This window comes from Geotrypetes seraphini, chromosome 2 (genome assembly GCF_902459505.1).
Source record: "Geotrypetes seraphini chromosome 2, aGeoSer1.1, whole genome shotgun sequence".
Lineage (NCBI taxonomy): Eukaryota > Metazoa > Chordata > Amphibia > Gymnophiona > Dermophiidae > Geotrypetes > Geotrypetes seraphini.
The window spans coordinates 288276975-288301948 of NC_047085.1; the positions used below are offsets into that span (position 1 = coordinate 288276975).

At 44.9% G+C, this 24974-nt stretch overlaps 1 protein-coding gene across 1 annotated transcript in view; it reads right to left on the bottom strand.

Annotated features, from left to right (window-relative positions):
* The window catches only part of TRIP13 (thyroid hormone receptor interactor 13), a 178499-nt gene that overhangs the window by 114754 nt on the left and 38771 nt on the right, over positions 1-24974 (bottom strand). The window contains exon 4 of the mRNA XM_033929795.1: positions 24740-24869. Coding sequence (XP_033785686.1) covers positions 24740-24869 — 130 coding nt within the window. The remainder of the gene's footprint in view (positions 1-24739; positions 24870-24974) is intronic.

Below are 24974 nucleotides of genomic sequence, written 5' to 3' on the forward strand. Positions count from 1 at the left end.
GGTGAACATATCTCCACACAAGCCCAATACCATGTTTTTTTTTTTTATAACCCCCAAAAACCCCCCAGCAGAAAACCTCACCCAACCCATCCCCCCCCTCTCCAACCCAGACCCGTATGGTGTACAACCTTCCCAAGGAGAGAGAAGAAAAGGACAAAAGAAAGGGGTAGGATACTATAGAAAAGATACCATGGTAGGAGACCTATCGTTCCCTGCTTTAGGGGAAGTAGCAGACGATCCCCCACACATTAATAGCACATCCCAAAAGATTAACTATTCAGCAGCATACTCCTCTCCCTATGTGAAAGGGACAACCAGTATCCCTCCCAAACTTCTTGAAATTTAGTCCACCTGCCCTCATCACGGGTCCCCACCATCCTACGCTCTACAAGCGTAGGATTTTTTAAAAATAACTATGGGCTCTTTTTACAAAGCTGCGCTAACGGTTTTAGCGTGTGCGCTAAATGCTAACGCTACCATTGAGCTGGCGTTTTTACGCATAGCACGGGGGCAGCGTGCGCTAAAAACGCTAGCGCACCTTAGTAAAAGGAGCCTTATGTTTTTAGCAGAGAAAGCATCTTACCATTAACATTCAATGAGCATAATTTTAAAGCCATTTAATTAAATGTGAAGGAATTCGTAACTGGAATCTTAATATCATATTTTCAAATTTAAAAATTACTCTTTCCACACACATCCAGAACCCCAAGATAAAAACAACCCCTACTCCCTCACATATCCCCACCCCTTAAAATAATATATAAACTTGGATGCAAGCACTAGACTAACAGCCTCCAATTCCTCCCAAATGCCCTCAATCCTTCTCAACCTTGCATATGCTTTAAAATACAGATATACCGTATTTTTCACTTCATAAGACGCTTCTGACCATAAGATGCACCATAGATTTAGAGGAGGAAAAACTAAGGAAAAAATATTCTGAATCAAATTGTGCCTCTGAACCCAGCCCCCTAGAAAAATAGTCAAATATACTTCAGCAGACAGATTTTGATAACTAAATTAAAATCCTACTTTTGTTGTCTGGTGATTTCTGGTTGCACTAGATAGTTCTTTCTTTCCTTCTTTACTTCCTCAGGGCCAACAATTGTCTCTTTCTATTCTCTCCCTCCTTCCTGCCTTCCTTCTTTCCTATGTTCTGAGTTCTTGCCCCCTCCCCCTCATTGCCTTGCAGCCTTTGTCCTTCCAGCCTTTCGCACCAAAGCCTCCCTGCCGATTCCTCTTCCCTGGTCCACCAACAGGTACTGTCACCGCTGCAGAATGACCCTTCCAAGCTCCACCACCCATCCCAGGCCGTGCCCTACCAGTGCCACTAACACACACACACACACACACATACCACTGAACTTGCCACAGGAACGGGCTATCACAATCCTCAAGAAAATCCGACGATAGATCCCTCAACGGCTTCTCCGAGGCTCCTGCACTCCTGTACTGGCACTCAACACGCACACCCGACGCCGACACAGCAAAACAGCTGACTCCTGCTACCCAACTCCACAAAGGACAGGTGGCATGCAATCGACCCCACAAGCCTTCCTCCGACGTCAATTCTGAAGTCGGAGATAAGGTCCGGGCCAGCGATTGGCCTTAGAGAGCAGTGCATGCACGTATCGCCTACAAATAGGAGGTAATAGGAGGCAAAACTTATCGAAATCACAGCAGCTGGTGTTCTAGCCCTTTTTGATGCTTACGCAAACTTCACCTCAGGCTGAGCCCTTGTTTGGGGGGGACGGTGTCTAAAAACTTGAATTTGTGCAGTGAAAGTTCCCCAGCCCAGCGAGCTGCAGCTCAGGAGCCCATCTGAGTTTCAGGAAGCAGAGCATGAGCAGTGCAGAGCATGAGCAGGCACTTCCAAGGGAGCCACAGCTCTCTGCCCATTGGCTGAAGAGCATCTGACGTCACAGATCGGAGGGAGCTTCCCCTTTTTTTCTTCGGACACTGCGGCCTCTTATGGCACCGCAACAGTATTTACAGTGGCAGCATCGGCTTTAAAGGAGCAATGCCCGGGGGAGTGTGGAAGGGTTGGAATTGACGTCGGGGCAAGACTTGTGGGCCTGATTGCACGCCGCTGGCTCTTCTCTTCCTGCAGCAGGTAAGAGGGCGGTGAGCAGCACCAACTGGGGGGGGGGGGGGGGAGCGCGGTGCGACGAGCAGCAGTAGAACACCGGGCGGGGGCGGAGGTATATTCGCTCCATAAGATGTACCTCCTTTTTGGGGGTGGAAAAAGTGTGTCTTATGGAGCAAAAAATACGGTAGTAACCTATACTCCCCAACATCTTGTGATTGTAATATCATACAGTAAATAAAATTACTTAAATCACCCTTTAGTACAATATAATTAAAAAACCTGTCATATAATTCCATCTCCATACAAAACAATCTGTTAAAATAATACCCTAATGTAGTTAAATGAATATATGTTAATACATATACCATAAGTAAAATGTAAAATCGGAGAGCTATTGCAAAAACTTGCCAATCTGTCAATTAGAACTGGACAGATACTGGACGAATGGAAGATAGCGAACATTACCCGTTGCTCTAACTATTCAGTGTGGGCATTGCATATCTTTAACTGTAATGACATATTAGCCATTTTTTCTTGTACGCCTGTAATTCTACCTGATTTTCCTGCAGTAAATCCTTTGACTTATGCTCTGCCATCAGCTGTTCAAATTGCTCTCCCGAGTCTTTTGGCAGTGGGACTTTTGATGGTGTGGGTAGATCAGTTTTTAATCTTTTTGCTGTCCCCGCCATGAGCGCAGCATCTAATCTTGTCTACCTTCCAGACGCCATCCACTCAATAAAGGAAGAGATCTTAGTAAAATAACTTTTGGGTTAGTAAATGCTGATATATACTCCAAAAAGGGCACTTCAAGGAAGAGCTCAGAAACTATCTGTCCATTCCGTCTTGCAGCCAAGAAACACACCTCTCGAGCAACATTTCTTAACATCAATTCGGCTGTTATTGGCTCATCAGCTATTTTAGATCACTCCTTAGTTTGGGTGGACATTAATATTTGATATGGCCTTCCTGGGCCTGTCCATTGGCGATTTCCTAGTTATTTGTTTACTGATCAACATTTTAAAGATTATCTAATGACAAAATGGTCAGATTTTTTTACATTCTATGAACAGCATGTGCAAAAACTGGAATTGTTTTGGAATACAGCTAAAGTAGTACTCCAGGGAGATTGTATTGCTTATGTAATTGCCCGGAACCATCGTCTGTCTCGGGGCACACTGTGGTTAGAATGGGAGTTAGGTGAGGCCAAACGGGAATGTTCCCCGGATAAAAAAACATTAGGTTTCTACGGAATCAACCCTTAACTCCCTTATACATGAACGAACGAAAAAACTGATGTTCTATCAAAAATTTAAATACTACCATTATGGTAACCAATCCAGGAAGCTTTTAGCACAGTTAACGAAAAGAGCGGTGGGACAGTGATTTTATATTGGGATTGTTGGATGCCTCGGGGAATCTTCAACATAAAACTGACCAAATTGCAAAAATTTTTTATGATTATTTTCAGCAATTTTCTCTCAAGTTGGGCTCTGGCCCGTCTGTGGTAGACTAGTTAGAAGACTCTGGGTTGCTCAAATTGACGTATTTAGAACAGGAATCATTGAACACGTCCCTTACACTTCAAGAACTTCAGAAAGTGATAATATCACAACGCAATTATTCTTCCCCAGGTCTGGATGTTTTATAAGTTACTGTCCCCTCATATTTGCCCTCCTCTGCGAGTCACAAGTCATTAGCAATGGGGAATTTTTGAAGGGCACGAATGAGGCATTTATCACCTTGCTTTTAAAACTTGGAAAGGTAGAAGCTTCTCCTGATTCATATCACCCCATATCATTACTTAATGTAGATATAAAAATTTTGGCAAAGATTCTAGCAGATAGATTATCTGCCCTTCTTCCCCGCTTAATTGGACTGGAACAAGTGGATTTTGTAAAGGGCCGGCAATCTGTGCTAAATGTTTGCAAGGTGATTCTAGCCATGGCACATGCCCAACATCATAATATCCCATCTTTGATAGTCAGTTTAGATGCAACCTGGGCCTTTGATCAAGTGGATTGGTCATATGGGAATGGACAGTTGGCATTTACGGGCAATACAAACCTTATATGCTTCCCCGGTAGTGCGCTTGCTGGTAAACAATATTATTACAGATCCCTTCCCTATTAGACGAGGAACTAGACATGATGGTCCCCTTTCCCCTTGTTATTTCTTTTGTATTTGGAACCATTCCTCTGAATGGTCATAAGAGATCCAGACATTTCGGGTATCACAATGTCCACCCATACAGTAAAAGTATTAGCATTTGCGGACAATTTAATTTTCGCCTTGGCGCATCCACACTGGTCTATTCCACATCTCCTACAGTCCCTTAAGGAATTCCACTTTTATTCAGGGTTCTCGTTGAATTGGCCTAAATCTTTAGCATTAGCTCTTCCTGTGGCCCTGCAAGATCCTTGGGAGGGAGAGTTTCCATTCACATGGGCCCAGGATTTGTTTAAATATCTAGGAGTGATTTTGCCAAGGGACCTAAGTTATATGTGTCTAACTTTGACTCTCTTTTGGTAGATACAGTACAAACTTTAAACACATGGTCCACTTTCCCGTTGTCTGTGTCGGGGGAGTGTCTTTATATAACATGGTGTTATTTCCTTGCTGGCTTTATAGATTCCAGGTTTTGCCAGTCTTATTGTCCCATGCCCATAATTTTAAACTTTCCAGGGCACTTCAACGTTTTATATGGGGAGGTGGGAGAGCGCAAATTATATTACCTAGGGTATGCCTCCCCAGGGAGCGAGGTGAATATGGATTGTTAAATCTCTGATGATATGCGATGGAATGTCAAATGAGGCATATCAACGACTGGTTTAGGGGTACCTCCTTTCTTTCTGATACTTCTTTGGAACTATCATTATTAACACTTTATCATTTCAGTTACCTATTACATGTAGCAGCCCCTACAGTACGTCCTAATGTGGCTATGTACTTGATTTTTCTCCCTGCTCGCAGGACCTGTCATTTACAATATCACCCTATTTGCCTATTCAGGGTAATCCTGATTTTTTGCCAGGTATACATTGTTCTTCTTTTAAACAGTGGAATGATAGGGGGGTCATGATATATATATTCCAGGCCTTTACTGAAGAGGGACAATTATGTACATTTCAAGACTTGCAGCAAATTTATAAATTGTCTATAACTGATGTCTTTGCATTTTACCAATTACACTACTATATTAAATCATTACCTCCTTGTCACTTAACAGAACTCTGTCAAGAGAAAATCTCAGCAATGTTTAGTCTTTCTGCACAACAGCATATCCCATTAAGGTTTCACCATGTGGGGTTTCATGACTGTCAACCTGGGACTAATTCTGATGTTTTAGCCAGAACGTGGTCAGGAGACTTTCATATTGACTTGACCAACCAACAGCTACAACAGATATTAAAGAGAGCAATAACCTTAACTGTCAATATATTATATTGGGAACTGCAACTTAAATTTCTTCTTCGACTCTATATTTCACCAATGTGTGCCTTTCGTATGGGAATAATTCCCTCTCATGGTTGTCTTAAGTGTAATCAGTGACATGTTTCTTTGGGACATCAGTTTTGGTCTTGCCCTTGTATTTCATTGTTTCGGACATACCTGGGATATTACATTTCAACATTTGTTGCAAGCACTCTTTGGCTATTATTCTATTGTGTCGCCTAAACCTCGAGGTATGTCAGCATTTGTGGCTAGAGCAGTGTTGCTTGGTAAAAAGGCAATTTTGATGAACTGGCTGTCCCCAGACCCACCAACGTATATGCAGTAGAAATCCTTAATGATTGTTCAAGCATCTCTGGAACATTGACAATTTGTGGATACTGAGTCTTCCAAAGGCTGTCGCTTTTGCCAAATTTGGGAGGTTTCTTGGATGGACCTTACACCTCATGCCCGCAGTCATATATTGAACAAGTGATCAATTTTAGTTGTAACCTAGTGCACTGTGCTTATTGTTGTCATAGGGACTGGGAGGGAGAGAGGGGGAAGATGGATAAAATACTTGTATTACTGCACTGACTTAAGATTGCTTGTTCTTTCACCTGAAACTTAATAAAAATATTTAAACATAAAAGTATTAATTCAGCAACATAACTATTTAAAAGTATTAATTGTATTTATCATTGGAGTGTTCTTCAAATATTCAAGTTGAACTATGAAAGAACTTTACACCACATATAATTTACTGTTTATTGTTTGTTTTATAACTTAATTGTGGCACAGGGCTAAAATTGGTTAGTAATATAATATATATAGTAATATAGTAGATAGTAAAGGAATTGTGTTAAGCATACTACATATGTATTTAATAGTTATTAAAATATTGTCAAAACTTGTGTTGGTCCATGGTGGTTTTATCACTGCCAGTTTATTCAAACTGACAACCCCACTGACAACCAAGAGGTCATGCCCGATAAGTTCAGTCATGGGTGGTGGGTTTCTTAGCCAAGGTTCCCAAGCCTTAAGTGGGTCTCTTTATGGCTTCCAAGTCATAGTCACACTTTATTTATTGTATAATGTTATGAAATTTATCTTTAATGAGTTAAATTGTTGATTCTGTAAATGTGTATTGTTGACCAGTTACTGTGCTTGGGTCAGGCAGAATTGCAAAAATGTGGTCTTCAGAAATCCAACAAGTGTCCTTCCTAGGAGGCCAATGAAATGAGTGAATTGGTCCATGAGGATGCATGAAATTTATGAGTGCATCATGCTCTTCAATTGATGTTTCACAAATGTTTCCAATCCACCATAGGTTATCATAAACACATACTATGTATTGTCCAGGATGAAGATTTTCTATCTTTAGAGAAGCATTAACTGGAGAGTCATCCAATGAACCAATAGTTGCAATGAATGATGAACAATCATTTGATACTCGACTCACACATATCTTTATGTATCCTATCAGGGATAAACTGATGATTTTCATGCATTTCAGCAATTGCAGAGGCAATCCCAAATCTTCTTTCTTGATTGAGTCTAGCAGGCTCAGTTTCTTCTTTTGAAACAAACAAAAACTTGATTTTTGTCAAATTTTGGTCACAAAACTTGGTGAAAGAATTTGATTTTCTTCTGGCCATTGTAAGCTTACACGTACTGCTAACCTTTTAGCAGTTCCACCAATTCCATCTCAGGGTGACTTACCATGGCTTATGCCAAAGAAATTCCACTCAGAATGAATACCAAATGTTAGTAGAGCCATCACTGAAATATCTTATGTACACAACATTGGCAAAGTAAGCTTTTTATGTGAACAATCAAACTTTTCCAAAAATAAACATGCACTGCCACGATATCATGCCTTAAGCTGTCACTAATGATACAAACACTCATGCACTGAATTTCACTGTTAAGGTGGCAATAGGCAACAAAAGGGTGCAAAGTGGAAACCCCAAACGGCATCTTGAACAACAAAGGAATAATTTTCAGCATAATCCATTAGAATAACATGTTCATCAGGATTTAAATTTTCTTTGACTGTTTTCAAGTAATGTGCTTGATGTTTTGAAATGTAATGATGTATTGAAATATCTGTAATCTTCCCAGCAAGCTTAGCTATAAAATCTTCAACTGCCATTTGCTTTACATCTAGAGTTGCACGATTTGTTTGGATACACTGCTTGAATTCAATCATTTATTCAGGATCAATATCCTTGTATTCTTTAAAAAGGTAGGCTTCAAGTTCACCATTACCAGGACACTTATCACACAGTTTTTGACTCCAAATTGCAAACTGTTTTCCCTGTTAAATCCTTATACTCATCCTTGACTATGCTGCTTGCATCAGCTTAACATTCTGATGTGCAGAGCATACACAAACTAAGTGCATTCCAGATGAACCAACAGTGACACACCATTTTGGTCTTAATTCACAGAATTTTGAGAAACAACTCTGGGCCATTTTTATTGCGATATTCAACAAACATCTCTTTCAGATTGCTTAGCAGCAACCTCTTTTGCTTTTGAACTTTTTCCCCGCCATCAACTCTGATTGAAATCTAGTCCTTTTTTCCAAGACACAGCCTACTGTACTCATCTTCATAAAAGTTGGACACCTTTATTGTCACATCATCTGGAAGTGATTTGCCTTTCTTTTTACTTGGCATTGCTAGTATGCCACTTTCTATTTTAAGCTGTCTTGCTTGTCTAACCATTCTTGTTGAAATGCCGAATTCAGAAGACTTTTTTCAATAGACCAGCTCTTTGGAGCTAGTGTAAGGATTTGTAATTTTTCTGCACGACTTGAAGTCAAGTTCAGTTTACCTTTTAAGCAAAGTAAAAGTTCAGCATAATCTGAACAGGTTTGACATTGATGACTGCAGTTACTGCAAGGTCTTTGCGAAACTTCACCAGTTTCAAAACCACCCACAGAGGCAATATGATGACTCAGTGAGGTTTGTGCTTGAGCAATTTTACGTTTCACATAACCTCTGGAGTCGCGTTTACTCACTTTCTTCAGCTTTAAAGGAGATCCCCTAAGTGCCACCAAACTAGTATTAACTTTTTCAAGTTTTGCAATTGGTTCTTCATCAGATGATGGATCAGATAATGAAGCTTGAGCAATCATTCTGGTGTTATATCTCTTTTTGACAAGTTATGTACAACTTTTGACCACGCATGAACTGTTTTTTTGTCAGTCTTTAATTGCTCTGCAACACTGTTACTGATAAGCTTCAGGTTCTTTCTAACCTGATATTAGGTTTCAAGAATGGATTGCAGCATGACCTTTGTAAAAAATCAAATTGTGTTAAAAACACTGCTTCATGATAGTTGAACTTTCATCGAAACTTTGAGATGTTCATAGTCAGTAATTTCTGATGACTTGTGTCTTTTATGAGTTTTAAGGCCCTCTCTGCCCTATAAGCTATTAAATGACATTGTGATTCATTGATTTTACCAATGGTGCAAGCTTCAATTGTATCAATAGTTTCTGGATCCATTGCTTATTATCCAAATGTTCAGAAAATAAACTCACTTTTTCAATCTCTGGAAATAAAACATGTGAAAACAAAAGCAAAAGATTACATTACTAACATGCCTGGTATTCACAAGCAAAGTTACTCATCTCAATAACATTGGTGTAACATGAAACACATAGTAACAAAAACAAACAAAATCATCTGCTTTTATTCATAAATTATTCTACAGATTTGATTCAGCACTGTAATAATTATGCAATGTCATCACAATTAAGTTTTAAAACAAATAATAAGCAGTAAATTATATATGATGTATTGTTCTTCCACAGTTAAGCCTGAATATAAGATGAATTCTCCAAGGACAAATACCATTTATACCGTGTTTCCCTGAAAATAAGACCTAGCATGATTTTCGGGGTAGGACTTAATATAAGCCCTACCCCCGAAAATAAGCCCTAGTCGTAGGCAGCCACGCTTTCCCCCGCCCCTGCCGCATAGCTGAACCGCCGCCATTCCAATCAACCGCAACCATAAATAACTTCTGGCAGAGGAGCTGCGGGTCAGCAACACTCACAAGCTGCTTCACGGCCTCGCTGGGGCCTTGTGTTCTGATGACATCATCAGTAATGCGGCACACAGAAGGCCCCAGCGAGAAGACCGCAAAGCAGCCTGTGAGTGCTGCTGATCCAACGCTTCTCTGCCGGAAGATATTTATGATCACGGTCAGCGGGGATCGGTTGAGAGGGAAGGATGGAGGTTCAGCAGGGGTTCGACAATTCGGCAGGACGGTTGCTCAAGGGATGGGAGGGAAGGATGGAAGCTGGGCAAAGGGTTCTGCTGCACAGTGGGATGGGAGGTATTGAAATATGCTGCAGAGAGAAGGCACAAGGGGATGGGTGAGAGGGGAGGAAATATGTTGCACATTTGGGGGGGGAAAGGAAAGAGAAAGAATTGGGGTGAAGGAGAGGAAGGGAGAGATGATCATGTACATGAAAAAAATAAACCCTGCCCGAAAATAAGACCTAGTGCCTATTTTGGGCCCCCATGAATATAAGACATTGTCATATTTTCAGGGAAACATGGTACTTTCAAATAGTTCAAGTTACGCTGCTTTGACCAACCAGAATTCAATTGCAAATTTCTTCTTTGTACAAAAAAAACACCCTCCTGAAAATTTAACTTCTGGTAGAGAAAAAGTTGCTCTATCCAATGCTTTTTGGACTAAAGTGATTGCTGGTGTCAAAACTGAAATACAAGGCTTCAAAGATGGGTAAAATTTGTTAAGAATATTTTTGTTGCTCTGTTTGACTTGCAATATCTTTGCAAACAAATGAAAGCAGGCCTTGAAATTTTCATAGATGAATAGTTAAGCAGGTGTACCAAGCAAGAAGTCACCACTATAATATGTTACAAATCTATGGCACCCCAAAGATGAAGCCAAAAATTAGCGAATTGAGTTTTTGGCCAACTTTGGCACTGAGGTATCAGAAAAGAATCATCCTGCAGCTGTCTAACCAGCCAATTGGGATGCAGGTTTTGTTGGATTTTTTTAAAATGCTCCTCACGCAGGCCGCCTATATTGAAGGTGCCTCCAGGAGCCTAGAGAGGCCCACAAAAACGCCTAAGGATAGGCGTAGCCTTAGGCGAACCTCGGCAACCATACGCGTCTCCCTAGGCCAGCGGGAGAAGCGTACGAAGTAGGCCAGAAAATGCTAACCTACATTGTAAGTAGATGCGGCCACTACACTTATCTCCCTGCTGTGATAAATATAGCGGCCATGGCTGCGGCCGCCAGTCCTCCCCTCCCCGAACGATTGCAGCAGTAGAGAGCGCAACTCCTCCTGCCCAAAGACCACCCCACCCCCCCACATAGATTACAGCAGGAGGGAGCTCATCCCCTCCTGGCCAAAGACAGCCCACCCCTCACATAGATAGCAGCAGGAGGAAGCCCATCCCCTCCTGCCCAAAGACCGTCCACCCCCCAAGTAGTTCGCGGCAGGAGAGGGCCCATCCTCACATAGATCGGGAAGGAGAGGGCCCATCCACTCCTGCCTGAAGATTGCCCACCCCCACGTAGATCAAGGCAGGAGGGAGCCCAAACCCTCCTGCCTGAAGACCACCCACCCCCCACAAAGATCGCCGGCAGGAGGGTGTCCAATCCCTCTTGCCAGACCCCCCCCCCAACAAAACCCCCATCCCTTCTCGAAGATCACTGGCAGGAGGGGGCCCAATCCCTCCTACCAGACCTCCCCAACGAAACCTCCCCAACTCCAACCCCCCGGGTTCACCTTGAAAGTTGGACGGATGGATGGGTCTACCCATGGGCCGGCAGGCCCGACTCTGTTGAAATGAGGCAGGACTGCACCTCTCCGACCCATCCCACAGGAGCCTAAGGCCTGATTAGCCCAGGCCTGAGGGGAAGGTGGGTTCATTGGGGGGGGGGTCTGGAAGGGGTTTGGCAGGAGGGATTGGGCCCCCTCCTGGCGGCAATCTACGGGGAGGAGTGGGGGTTTCATGGAGGAGTCCAGTAGGAGGGATTGGGCCCTCTCCTGCCAGTGTTCTTCAAGGAGGGGTGGGTGGTTTTGTTGGGGAGGGGAGGAGGTCCAGCAGGATGGATTGGCTACCCTCCTGCCGGTAATCTTCGTGGGGGGTGGGCTGTCTTCGGGTGGTAAGGTGGGGACCACTTGTACAGTTGACATGGAGTGACCTCTATATATTGTAGAGAGAGAGCTTCGTGTATTGTCCTTATCAAGGTAGTACTCCCACTATTCCTTAATAAGCCAACTAAATAATTCAATAGATGCTCAGCAGGCTCTTCATACACTGTTCATGCACAAATTGCATGAGCCACTATCTTCACTGGATCTTAAGTATATGTATATATTTTTCTTTTTTATAGTAAACTTTTCTTAAAAGTGATATTCCATTTATAAATATAACTTATAACTTATCTTGTTATTTTCAGTGAGGGAAAGCCTCTTCCAACATGTCCATGTTTCATTTAAACTTCTTCAGGGACAAGACTCCCAACAAGATAAACTAAAACATAATAAACCATCATTACTAAAGGATACCATCGTGAAAAAATAGGATCACACAAGAAAAATAATTTTTTGTTAATAGTGAAATAACTTTTAAAAATGCTAACCCAGGATTAATCTAGATAAATATTATGGAACTAGTGCTTAAGCCCGTTATATTAATGGGTGGTAAAGTAGATGTCTGTCTGTCATTTTTTCTGTCTGTGTCTCTCCCTATGTTCTTAGTGCCCTCAGTGCCTCCTTCCTATGTCCTTAGTGCCCCTTCCTATGTCCTTAGTGCCCCTAGTGGCTCCTTCCCATGTCCTTAGTATCCCCTTCCTACATCCTTAGTGCTTCCAGTACATCCTTCCTGTGTCCATAATGTCCCCAGTGCCTCCTTCCCATTTCTTTATTGCCCCAGTGCCTGCGTACTGTGTACTTAGTGCCCCCAGTGCTTCCTTCCCATGTCCTTAGTGCCCCCAGTGCCTCTGTCCTGCTTAATACCCTCAGTGCATCCTATGTCCTTAGTGCCCTCAGTGCCCCTTTTTATGTCCTTAGTGCCCCCAGTGCCTCCTTCCCGTGTCCTTAGTGCCCCCAGTGCCTCTGTCCTGCTTAGTGCCCAGTGCCTCCTTCCTATGTCCCCATCACTATCTTCCAGACTTTGTCCCTGTCCCACTCCCACCCCCCGATGCCAGCCTGCCTGCTTCCCTCCTTCCCATCCCCCTGAGTAGCATGTTTCCATTTAAACCCCCCCCCCAGTGCCGACCCTACCTGGCTCACCCGAAACCCCCGTTGACCCTCCCAGCCGACCCTCCCACCGCTAGACAGCCGACAAACCTCCCAGCTCCAGCAGCGTCCGAGCCACAGTAAACACGCTGCTTTGCAGCCTTCTACTGCCCTAATTTCCTCTGCCGCGTGTCTGATGTCAACAGGGACGCAGCAGAGGAAATCAGGCCAGTAGGATGCAAAGCAGCCTCGGATGCTGCTGGAGCCGGGAGGTTTGGTGGGACCGCGGGAAGGGAAAGGGGGGAGTGCGGCAAGGGACTACAGGAGCCAGCCAGACCGCGGGAAGGGAGGGTCGGATGGGAGTGTCAGATGGGTTCGTTGGAGTACTTTGAGGGGCCACGATTCACTTTAGGTTCAGCTGCCAGGGCATTTCGCTCATTGGAGTACTGTGTGGGGCCGTTGTAAGTGCGCATGCGCACTCCTGACTGCCACAGAGCTACGGACGCACGGAGCCACCAGGTTAGAAGTGCTCATGTGCTCTAAGGGAATTATTATAGTAGATATAGCTTACTGTGCCTATTTTTTCATAATAGTATCCTTTAGTAATGATGGTTTAATATCTTTTAGTTTATCTTGTTGGGAGCCTCGTCCCTGAAGAAATTTAAATAAGATAAGTTATATTTATAAATGGAATATCACTTTTTAAGAAAAGTTCACTATAAAATATATATATATATATATATATATATACTTAGGATCTAATGACGATAGCGGCTCTTGCAATTTGTGCATAAACAGTGAATGAAGAGCCTGCTGAGGATCTATTCAAATATTTAGTTGACTTATTAAGGAATAGTTGGAGTACTATCTTGATAGTGGCCACATATAAAAGTTGGCAAGTGCAGACTAATACATGCACCACATAAGAAGTACAATTAGTGGCAAACTTTGAGGTTGCCACCAACGATTTAGTAGGATGGGCAAAATTATCTGTCTCCATCATGACGACACACATTGAGCATTGCCCACATTTTCTACGTCCTTTCTTCTCTATCACTCGAGGATGAGTCCATACATCAGGTTTACAAAGCAAATCCTTCATAAGAACATAACATAAGCAATGTCTCCGCTGGGTCAAACCTGAGGTCCATTGTGCCCAGCAGCCCGCTCACGCTGCGGCCAAACAGGTCCAGGTTCTATACCCTTTTCCAGCAGGAAATTGTCCAATCCTTTATTAAACCCTAGTACCGTACTCTGCCCTATTACTTCCTCTGGAAGCACATTCCAGGTGTCCACCACACGTTGGGTAAAGAAGAACTTCCTAGCATTTGTTTTGAATCTGTCCCCTTTCAACTTTTTCGAATGCCCTTTTGTTCTTTTATTTTTTGAAAGTTTGAAGAATCTGTCCCTCTCTACTCTCTCTATACCCTTCATGATCTTGTAAGTCTCTATCATATCCCCTCTAAGTCTCCTCTTCTTCAGTCTCCTCTTCTCTCAGCGTATGAAAGGTTTTCCATCCCTTTTATCAGACGTGTCGCTCTCCTCTGAACCCTCTCGAGTAACGCCATAACCTTCTTAAGGTACGGCGACCAATATTGGATGCAGTACTCCAGATGCGGACGCACCATCGCCCGATACGACGACAGGATAACTTATTTCGTTCTGGTTGTAATACCCTTCTTGATTATACCTAACATTCTATTTGCTCTCTTAGCGGCCGCTGCGCACTGTGCCGTCGGCTTCATCTGCCATCTCGTTGCCCATTCCCCTAGTTTGTTCAAGTCCCTTTGCAATTCTTCGCAGTCCTCCTTTGTCCGAGCTCCACTAAACAGTTTGATGTTATCCGCAAATTTTATTATCTCACACTTCGTCCCTGTTTCTAAATCATTTATGACTATATTAAATAGCAGCGGCCCGAGCACCGAGCCCTGTGGAACACCACTCGTGACCTTCCTCCAGTCGGAGTAGTGGCCCTTCACCCCTACCCTCTGTTTCCTACCCGCTAACCAGTTTCTGATCCATCTATGTACGTCTCCGTCCACCCCATGGTTCTTCAGTTTCTGGAGTAGACGTTCATGAGGCACCTTGTCAAAGGCTTTCTGGAAATCTAGGTATATGATGTCTATGGGGTCTCCTCTGTCCATACGTTTGTTAATTCCCTCGAAGAAGTGCAATAAGTTAATCAGGCATGATTTCCCCCTGCAGAAACCATGTTGGCTGGTTATCAGAAGTTCATTTCTTTCAAGATGTTCATCGATGTTTTCTTTTATCAGTGCTTCCACCATTTTCCCCGGAACCGAGGTCAGACTCACCGGTCTGTAGTTTCCCAGGTCACCTCTTGATCCCTTTTTAAAGATGGGCGTAACATTGGCTATCTTCCAATCCTCCGGGATCACGTATGTTTTCAGGGATAGGTTGCAAATTTGCTGCAGTAGTTCTGCTATCTCCTCCTTTAGTTCCTTCAGAGCCCTTGGATGGATTCCGTCCAGACCCGGGGATTTGTCAGTTTTTCTATCTGCCTGCGCACATCTTCAAGGTTCACTTCCATGGATGTTAACTTTTGTGCTTGATTTCCATCGAAGAATTGCTCAGGTTACGGTATGTTGGTTGGTTGCCTCTCTCCAACTTTGGTATCCCAAGTCCACAAAAACTCTTCATATCTGGCATCCCAAGTCCTCTAAATATTCTTCATACTTTTACCTCTAACCCTTTGTTGTAGTTCCTTCCTATTTCATCTACTGTAAACCGCGCCGAGCTCTACGAACGTGGAGATGACGCGGTATACAAACCTAAGGATTAGATTAGAGAAGAACATGTTAAGTCTTTCAGCGACCTCTTTCTCCTCCTGAAAACAATGGTGACATGCCAGTATCTGAAAGTGTTTTCTAATTTTCTGATAACTTCAAAGCACTTTAAGTTTTCAGGATTTACATTGTTTTCAGGATATATATTGTTTCAGGCTCTTGGAGAAAAAGCAATGTTACTTACCGTAACAGTTGTTATCCAGGGACAGCAGGCAGCTATTCTCATATATGGGCGACATCATACACGGAGCCTGGATGCGGTCAGCCTCGCAAGCAGACTTGCTTGTAGAAACGTAGAAGTTTCGAATCAGCCACACCGCACATGCACTAGTGCCTTCCCACCCAGCACAGGGCGAGTCTCCTCAGTTCAGATAGCTAGCAGAGAAGACAACCAGGGGAGATGGGTGGGTTGTGAGAATAGCTGCCTGCTGTCCCTGGATAACAACTGTTACCATAAGTAACTGTGCTTTATCCCATGACAAGCAGGCAGCCTATTCTCACATAGGGGTGACCTTCAAGCTAATCAGAATGGAATGGTGGGAGCGTTGGCAACTTAGGAGAATAAATTTTGTAATACTCTATGGCCAAAATGGCCATCCTGTCTGGAGAAAACATCCAGACAATAGTGAGAAATGAAAGTATGAACTGAGGACCAGGTAGCAGCTTTGCAAATTTCCTCAATAGAGGTAGATCTGAGAAAAGCCACAGAAGCTGCCATTGTTCTGACTTTGTGGGCTGTGACTTGACTCTGTAGTTGTAATCCAGCCTGGGCATAGCAGAAAAAGATACAAGCAGCCATCCAGTTGGAGATGGTACATTTAGAGATTGGATGCCCCAACTTGTTTGGATCAAAGGAGACAAAAAGTTGAGGAGCAGTCTGTGTGGTTTGGTGCGTTCCAAGTAGAAGGCCAAAGCATGTTTACAGTCCAGAGTATGAAGAGCTGAGGATGAGAATGAGGTCTTGGAAAAAACACTGGAAGTACATTAGATTGGTTAAGATGAAATTCTGAAACCACTTTAGGTAAGAACGTAGGATGAGGACGGAAGGCCACCTTGTCATAATGGAAAACTGTGAAAGGTGGATCAGCAACTAATGCTTGCAGCTCACTGACTCTTCGAGCAGATGTGAGAGCAAGTACAACATTGAGATCCCAAACCACTGGAGGCAGTTTGAGAGGAGGTTTGACATTGAAAAGTCCTTTCATAAATCTGGAAACCACCGGATGAGCAGATAGGGGTTTCCCTTCAATAGACTGATGGAAAGCAGCAATTGCACTGAGATGGACTCGGTTCATAGACAACGGCGCGAAAGACAAAAGCGCGCACCGACAATTGAGCGCAGCACGTGCCGCCGCGCCGCTCTAAATTACAGTTTTTAGGGGCTCCGACGGGGGGTTTTGTTGGGGAACCCCACCAGTTTACTTAATAGACATCGCGCCGGCGTTATGGGGGTTTGGGGGGGTTGTAACCGTCCACATTTTACTGTAAACTGAACTTTTTCCCTAAAAACAGGGAAAAAGTGAAGTTTTCAGTAAAATGTGGGGGGTTACAACCCCCCACACCCCTGCAACGCGGCGCGATGTCTATTAAGTAAAGTGGGGAGTTCCCCCCCACGCCCCCCCGTCGGAGCGCTAAAAACAGTCATTTAGAGTGGTGCGGTGGCGCGCGGTGCGCTCAATTGTCTGGGCGCGCCTTTGTCCCAGCGCGCTTTTGACCTGACATCGATGGACTCAGATCGATTAGACTTGAGGCCAGAAGTGGATAAGTGCAAAAGATAATCTAGAACAGAAGATAAGGAGTGATCTTGAGGCACCTTATCATGAGAGATGCACCACGTAGAAAATCTAGTACATTTTTGATGGTAGCATTGTCTAGTGGCAGGCTTTCTAGAAGCCTCTAAAATGTCTCTTACAGGTTGAGAAAACTGAAGAGGAGTTATGTTGAGATGTACTAAGCTGTCAGGTGTAGAGACTGCAGGTTGGGATGAAGTAGAGATCCTTGACTCTGTGTAAGCAGAGACGGAAAAACTGGTAGAAGGTATGGCTCCCTGCTGCTGAGTTGAAGTAGAAGCGAGTACCAAGGTTGTCACAGCCACCAAGGAGCTACCAGAATCATGGTGGCATGATCATTCTTCAATTTGACAAGAATCTTGAGAATGAGAGGGAATGGAGGGAATGCATATAGAAATAGATTCATCCATTCCAGTAGAAAAGTATCTGCCTCGAGGCGATGAGGAGAATATATCCTGGAGCAGAACAGGGGCAGTTTGTGGTTGTGGGGAGCTGCAAAGAGATCTATCTGAGGTGTTCCCCACTGCGAAAAAATGTGATGAAGGGGCAAGGAATTGAGTGTCCTTTCGTGAGGTTGCAGGAGATGACTCAATTTGTCCGCCAAACTGTTTTTTGTCCCTTGGATGTAGACAGCTTTGAGGAAGGTGTTGTGGAGGATTACCAAGGCCCAAACCTTCAGAGCTTCTTGAAAAAGGGAAGGGGATCCCGTCCCCCCCTATTTGTTGACATAGTACATGGCAACTTGGTTGTCCGTCCGAATGAGGACTACCTGGTCGTGAAGAAGATGTAGAAAAACTTTGAGAGCATTGAAGATCGCTCCGAGTTCCAACAGATTGATGCGACACTGACGATCCGTACTAGTCCAGTGGCCTTGAGTACGGAGACCATTGAGATGAGCCCCCCACGCGTAGATCGAGGAATCTGTTGTGAGGACCTTTTGATGAGGGGGCATTTGAAACAGCAAGCCTCTGAAGAGATTGGAAGAGAGCATCACCAGCGGAGAGACTGTCTCAACGAAGAAGTGACTTTAATGCGTTGAGAGAGTGGGTCGCAAGCCTGCGTCCACTGAGATGCCAGGTTCCACTGAGGAATTCTGAGGTGAAGTTTGGCAAAAGGAGTCACGTGTATTGTGGAGGCCATGTGACCTAGGAGTACCATCATGTGTCTCGCTGAGACTGAAGAGCGGGAAGACACTGCATGACAGAGTTGAAGAAGAGCCTCCAGGTATTGTTGCGGAAGGAATGCTTAGTTGGATAGTGTACAGAACAGCTCCGATGAACTGTAGATTCTGAGAGGGCTGCAGTTTGGATTTAGGAAAATTGATTTTGAATCCCAAGCTTTGTAGGAACTAGAGAATGACACGGGGAAAAAATCTGTCCCCGGCCCACCATCCTCTGCACCGCCCCGTCACCGCTGTTCCCTTCACCGCCCTGTCACCGTCACCGCCATCCCTTTCACCGCCCCGTTACCGCCACTACCATCCCATTCACCGCCCCGTCACCGTCCCCGCTGCATCCATATAAGCCTTAGTACTGTAATATTTAGCTTATTCCTTTCTTAAAAATCAAAGTTCCTGCTGCTGAACTAGAGAAAGAGATGTTCAGCTGGCAGGGCTTTGTTTATAAATTTTTATCAACACAACTAATATACTACTTTATCCTAAAGCAAAAAATAAATAAATATAATTTTTTTTCTACCTTTGTTGTCTGGTTTCTGCTTTCCACATCTTCTCATTCAATTCCTTCCATCCACTGTGTGTCTTCTCTCTGCGTCTTCCATTTACTTTTACTGTGCCTCTCTCTTCACCCCCCCCCCCAATTGGTCTAGCACCCACCTTCTTCCCTCCGCTCCCCCATAGTCTGGCATCTGTCTTCTTCCCATTCTGTCTTCCACATTTCCCTTCAGGGTCTGTTCCTCTCCACCCTCCTTCAATGTCTGTCCTATTCCTTTCCACCACCACCCTTCCCTCCCTCCTTTACCATCTGTTCCTTTCTACCACCCTTCAGCTCCTCTCGCGTGGCCTATCTATCTACCCTCCTCCCTCTTATTTTCATGGCACGTTACAATGTAATTTGTGCAAGCCACTGGAGCCTGCGAGCTCGGTCCCTGTCCCATCCCCACAAACCATCTCGCTTCTGTGCTCCTATTTTCCCCATTTCTAATATCTCCCCTAAGTATCTGCCATTGCCCCCCCCCCCCGTGTCCATATACCATCCCCATGGCATGTCCCCTTTATGTCTCTGTCCCTATGCCCCATGCACATAATTTCCCCTCTTTCTGTTACCTTTCTGTATCCAGATTTCCCCTATCTTCCTCTTCCATACCAGTGTGTCTCTTCTTTTCAACCCCATCTAGCTTTTTCCCCTCTTTCTTCCTCCCCCCCCTGCTTCTAGCATCTGGCTCACCTGCCTGTCCTTCCCTTTCTTTCCTGCTGTGGGTTTTTCTTTCCATCTTCATCCCCTTGGCCCAGAATCCTTTTCCCTTTCACTCCCTCCTTCCAGTTTGAGCCGGGAACACGGGCGATCGCACGGTCCTCGCAGCCCCCACCCGCCTGCCCAATCGATCCTAGTGTTTAGCCAGCTCTCTCCCTTCTCCTCACCTTAGTTTGTAGGTTTTCTTTTTCGGCGACCTGCACGCTTTCCCAAAGAGCCACGCACGCGCGGCTGCTCAGTGTTCAATCTTCTGCTCTGCTGCAACTTCCTTTTTCTGGTTGCGTCAGAACAGAAGATCTAAACTGAGCAGCAGCGGGTGCGCGGCTCTTTGATAGCGTGCGGGTCACCGAAAAAGAAAACCTAAAAAATAAGGTGAGGAAAAGGGAGAGAGCTGGCTAATCACTAGGATCGAATGGGCAGGCGGGTGTGGGCTGCGGGGACCGCGCGATCCTTCATGCCTCACTGCGGGGACAAGACCATTCACTGCTCCACGGGGCGGTGAATGGCCTTGTCCCCGTCGCCACAGCGACTGCTAGTTTTTGTTCCCCGTTTTGGCGGGTTACCCGCAGCTAAACCCGGTGGCCGCGGGTAAACCGCCACCGTGTCATTCTCTAGTAGGAACCACGTAGTCCGTTGGTCGCTACAATAACCCCCTGAGATGTTGAATCCTTGATGAGCCAGTCGTCTAGGTAGGGGAACACCTGAAGACCATGGTTCCTTAGAGCTGCTGCTACCACCACCAGGCACTTGGTGAACACTCTGGGAGATGAAGCCAGGGTAGCACTCTGTATTGGTAATGCAGATTCCCCACCTGAAATCTGAGATATTGATGGGAGGTCGGATGAATGGGAATATGAGTATAAGGCTCCTTGAGATCCAGAGAGCATAACCAGTTGTTCTGATCTAGAAGGGGGTAAAGGGACACCAGGGACAACAAGCAAAATTTTTCTTTGACTAAAAATTTGTTGAGAGCCCTGAGATCCAGAATGGGTCGCAGATCGCCCATCTTCTTCGGAACTAGGAAGTATCAGGAGTAAAACCCCCTGTGTTCTGCTGTCCCAAAGGAACTGGTTCGATGGCACAGACGAAGCAGAGCTTGAGCTTCCTGAATAAAAAAGGCAGTCTGGGATGGACTAAACTAAACTAACTAAACTAAACCTTAGGTTTATATACCGCACCATCTCCGTAGACGCAGAGCTCGGCACGGTTTACAGGAATTAGGATGAGAAAGGAACTCCAGTGGAGGGTTTAAGGATTAGGTGTAAGAGGGTGTGGATGGGTGGGAGAGGACTAAGAGGGGGGGAAGTGTTAGTTTGAGAATAGCCAGGTTTTTAGGTGTTTACGGAAAAGCTGGAGGGAGCTTGAGGTTCGGAGCGGGGAGGTAAGGTTATTCCAGAGCTCAATGATTCTAAAGGGGAGGGATGACCCTAGTTTGCCTGCATGAGAAATACCTTTTGTGGAAGGGAAAGATAGTTTAAGAGTTTGGGAGGGTCTGGAGGAGGTAGGAGTTGCGGAGTTCCAGGATAGAGGAATAATGGCAGGAAGGATGCCATCCAGGATTGGAGGTTCGTTATGCATGAGGATATGTTCGTAGAGAGGTTAGTGAGGTTCGAATCGGGTCTGCTCCCAGCAGCGAGAGTGTGCGTCGAGGAGGCACCGGAGGCAGTTCGACCTCGCGGGAGGCTTCCGCGTGCCCAGGCTGGATTTGGGAGAGAAGCGTCGGCCCAATATTAGTAAAGAGCTCGACAAATCGCTTCTCCATCATGGAATGGAATGAAGACGGCAAAGAGGGATCCGCTTCCGGAAAGGGACCTCCAGCACGGACATCGCTAACTCGGCCGCCCGGGGCCTTGGGCTTAGACGCCTTGGGCACCTTGAGCACCACTGGAGGAATGGGAGGCTGCGTTACCTGACCTGAGGAGACAGCGGAAGGCACCGCAGCAGGCGGAGTCGAAGCTGGCATGAATGAGGAAGGCTTGAGCAGACTCGAGGTTGAAGCGGAAGTCGAAGGCGTGGCGCTCTGTGATGAGGGCAGCTCCGGGGACGCCTCCATGCTGAACAGCGACTCCCACAAAATGCAGCGACGCTTAAAAGCACGTGCTGTAAGTGTGGAGCAAGGCTGGCACGATTTCGGAAGATGTTGAGGCCCGAGACACTGAAGACAGCTTCGATGAGGGTCCGTCAATGAAATCGTGCGCTGGCACTTGACACACTTTTTAAAACCGGTAACAGGCCGGGACATAAGCCGAAAAAGCTCCGCCGCAAGATCGAAGCCGTGGGGCCGCGGCCATGCGGCCTGCCTGGTCGAACGATCGAAATAAATTTTTTTTTTTGAAAACAAGAAAACGCAACGTGAGCCAATGATAATGAGCCAAAAAAACTCAAAACCGTGGGCACAGAAGGCACAAGTGAAGGAACTTCGCACAGAGAGTTGAAGACGGACTTCTCAGCTCCGCGGAACAGAAAGAACTGAGGAAACGCGCCCAGTGCATCGGGCGGGAAGGCACTCGCGCATGCACGGTGTGGGCAACTCGAAATTTCTAAAAGTTTCTACAAGCAAGTATGCTTGTGAGATGTCCGCATCGGGGCTCCGTTGGATGACGTCACCCACTAGTGAGAATACCTGCCTGCTTGTCCTGGGATAAGATCTGGAATGAGGCCTAGACGAAGAAGGTTGCTCTTTGGAAGGAGACCTATGCCTGGATGGATGTCTCGATGAAGGCCTTGATCGACGACGAGAGTGGTGTGTGGAAGCAGGTCTCGAGATCGAGACTTCGCCCTAGAGATGGAAGTAGGCAATGCTACAGGTGAATGGATAGGGCTAGAAGCAGTAGATCGAAACACAAGAGGTTTAATGGAGGAATCTTGAAGCACTCCCAAAAGACTCTGCTCCTTGTATGGAGTGTGAGGATTCCTGTCGAGGCACTCGCAAAGAATCTACTCCTTGCAATAGAGTGCATAGATGGCAGACCAGACACTTGCAAAGACTCTGCTCCTTGCATAGAGTGTAAAGGTTCAGCTCGAAGCAGAGGCAGAGGTAGAGGCTCGATCTCGCGGGAGACTGCTGATTGCCCAGGCTGGATTAGAGAAGACAGCGTCGTACCAAATTTTGTCACTAACTGGACAAACTGTTACTCTAACATGGTCTGGAGGGAAGCCGGCAAAGATGGATTCGCATCTGAAACCAGACCACTTGCTGCGGCTATAGCCTCCAAAGTGGCAGTGGAGATATGCTTCGACTTAGAAGTCTTGGAAAGCTTGAGGACCACTGCCGGAACCTTCTGCTTAGGTATCTGACCTGAGGAAAGCTCAGGAGAAGAGATAGCAGGTTTACTCGAGGACAGAGACATCCCAAATGAGGAAGGTCTGATGAAGCTCAAGGTCGGAGTCGTGGAAGCAGGAGGACCCTCGTTGGAAGATGGGACCAAGGCCATGCTCGAGGTCAAAGGTGTGATTGAAGAGTCCATCCCGAACAGTTTCTCCACTAAAATCCGATGACGTTTAAGGGCTCGAGGTTGAAGAGTAGCACAACATTCACACAACTTAGGATCATGATCAGGCCCGAAGCACTTGAGGCACCAATGGTGTGGGTCCGTGAGTGAAATCGCACGCTGACACCAGCTATACTTCTTGAAGCCCAATGCTGGCCGGGACATAGGAGGAAAAATGGCCACAGGGAAGTCGAAGCCTGCAAGCTGCGGCCTGCCCTGCCAGTCAAAGAAAGAAAAATAAAGTCTTTAGTTTTAGTTGTTTTTTTTTAAACTGAAAGAAAGAAATAACAGTGATTCGTGACGAAAAGTAGCACAAACCGCAGTGAGAGAAGGCACGAAGAAAAGTTTGGCGCAGAGTGTCAAAGACGGACTTCTGGGCTCCGCAGAAAACTGAGAACTCAGGAGACTCGCCCTGCGCTGGGCGGGAAGGCACTCGCGCATGCGCGGTGTGGCCGACTCAAAACTTCTACATTTCTACAAGCAAGTCTGCTTGCGAGGCTGTCTGCATCCGAGCTCCGTGGATGACGTCACCCATATGTGAGAATAGGCTGCCTGCTTGTCCTGGGATAATCTTTAATACACAGACTGCAGTTTTGTCTATGAGAAAATGTAATAGACAGGGTTATAAGTATTTCATTCCTGTCAGCTACTTGCAAATATTTTTTCTACCCTTCTCCCTCTTTCATATTTTTCATGTGCTCAGAACATTCTCAGCAGCACCATTAGTATTAGCTAACTAATATAAAGGGAGAGTATATCAAGGCAGATTGGAGGAGATATGAGAGAGACTGGGTTGGGACAGCATACAGAGATATGGATGTCAAACAATATTATGATGTATATATGAAATGCCTTAAAAATTTATTTGGATCTAGGGGTTATCCACTGAAGCCATTTATTCTTATTTTATTAAGTCCATCCCATTTTGTATCTAGGAAAAAACTAGATAAAGCTTGGTAAATCAGGCCCCTAATACACAATTCCACAAGTCTCTACCCTTCTGGCCAGAGATATTTTCAGAGACTGCCAGCATGGTGGTGGAGTCAGAATCAGTAAAAATGTTCTGAGCCCGATTTGAGCTTCAAAATAAAAAAACAAACAAACAAACTTACCCCCTCTTTTTTGCTAAACACTTACGTGTCCACAGATTAACATGCATGCGTTAGCATTTAGCGTGTGGTTAGCACGCACTAAAAAGCTTAGCGCACCTTTGTAAAAGGAGCCCTTAGTGTTATAATATATAGAGACTCATTCTCAAAACACTTAAAACACACAAAGTACCATAGAACTCTATGATACTTTTGTGTGTCTAAGTGATTTGAAAATAAGCACCATGGTAAATTTAGCATTTTATACTTAAGAGATATCTTTATCTTCTGGATCTAAAGTATTAGTAAATAACACCTTTCTTTGTTTGATAAGATTATAGCTAAGGAAAAAAAAATAAAAAACAAGCTATACCAGATGGGAGCAACCAGTGATTGGCTGCTACAAGATTTTCATTCTCTTCTTCCAGATTTTCTGTGCTGGGTCCCTCTTCATTCAAATGAAATATGTGAATTGAAAGTCTGCATGTACTCAGGTCAATAGGCTATGATAAAATACAAAAAACATTAAGAAAATTCATAAACTGTTTATTAGCCATGTAGACTTAAGAAAACCACTGCTTATCTCCATGAATAAGGAATCCAGTGAA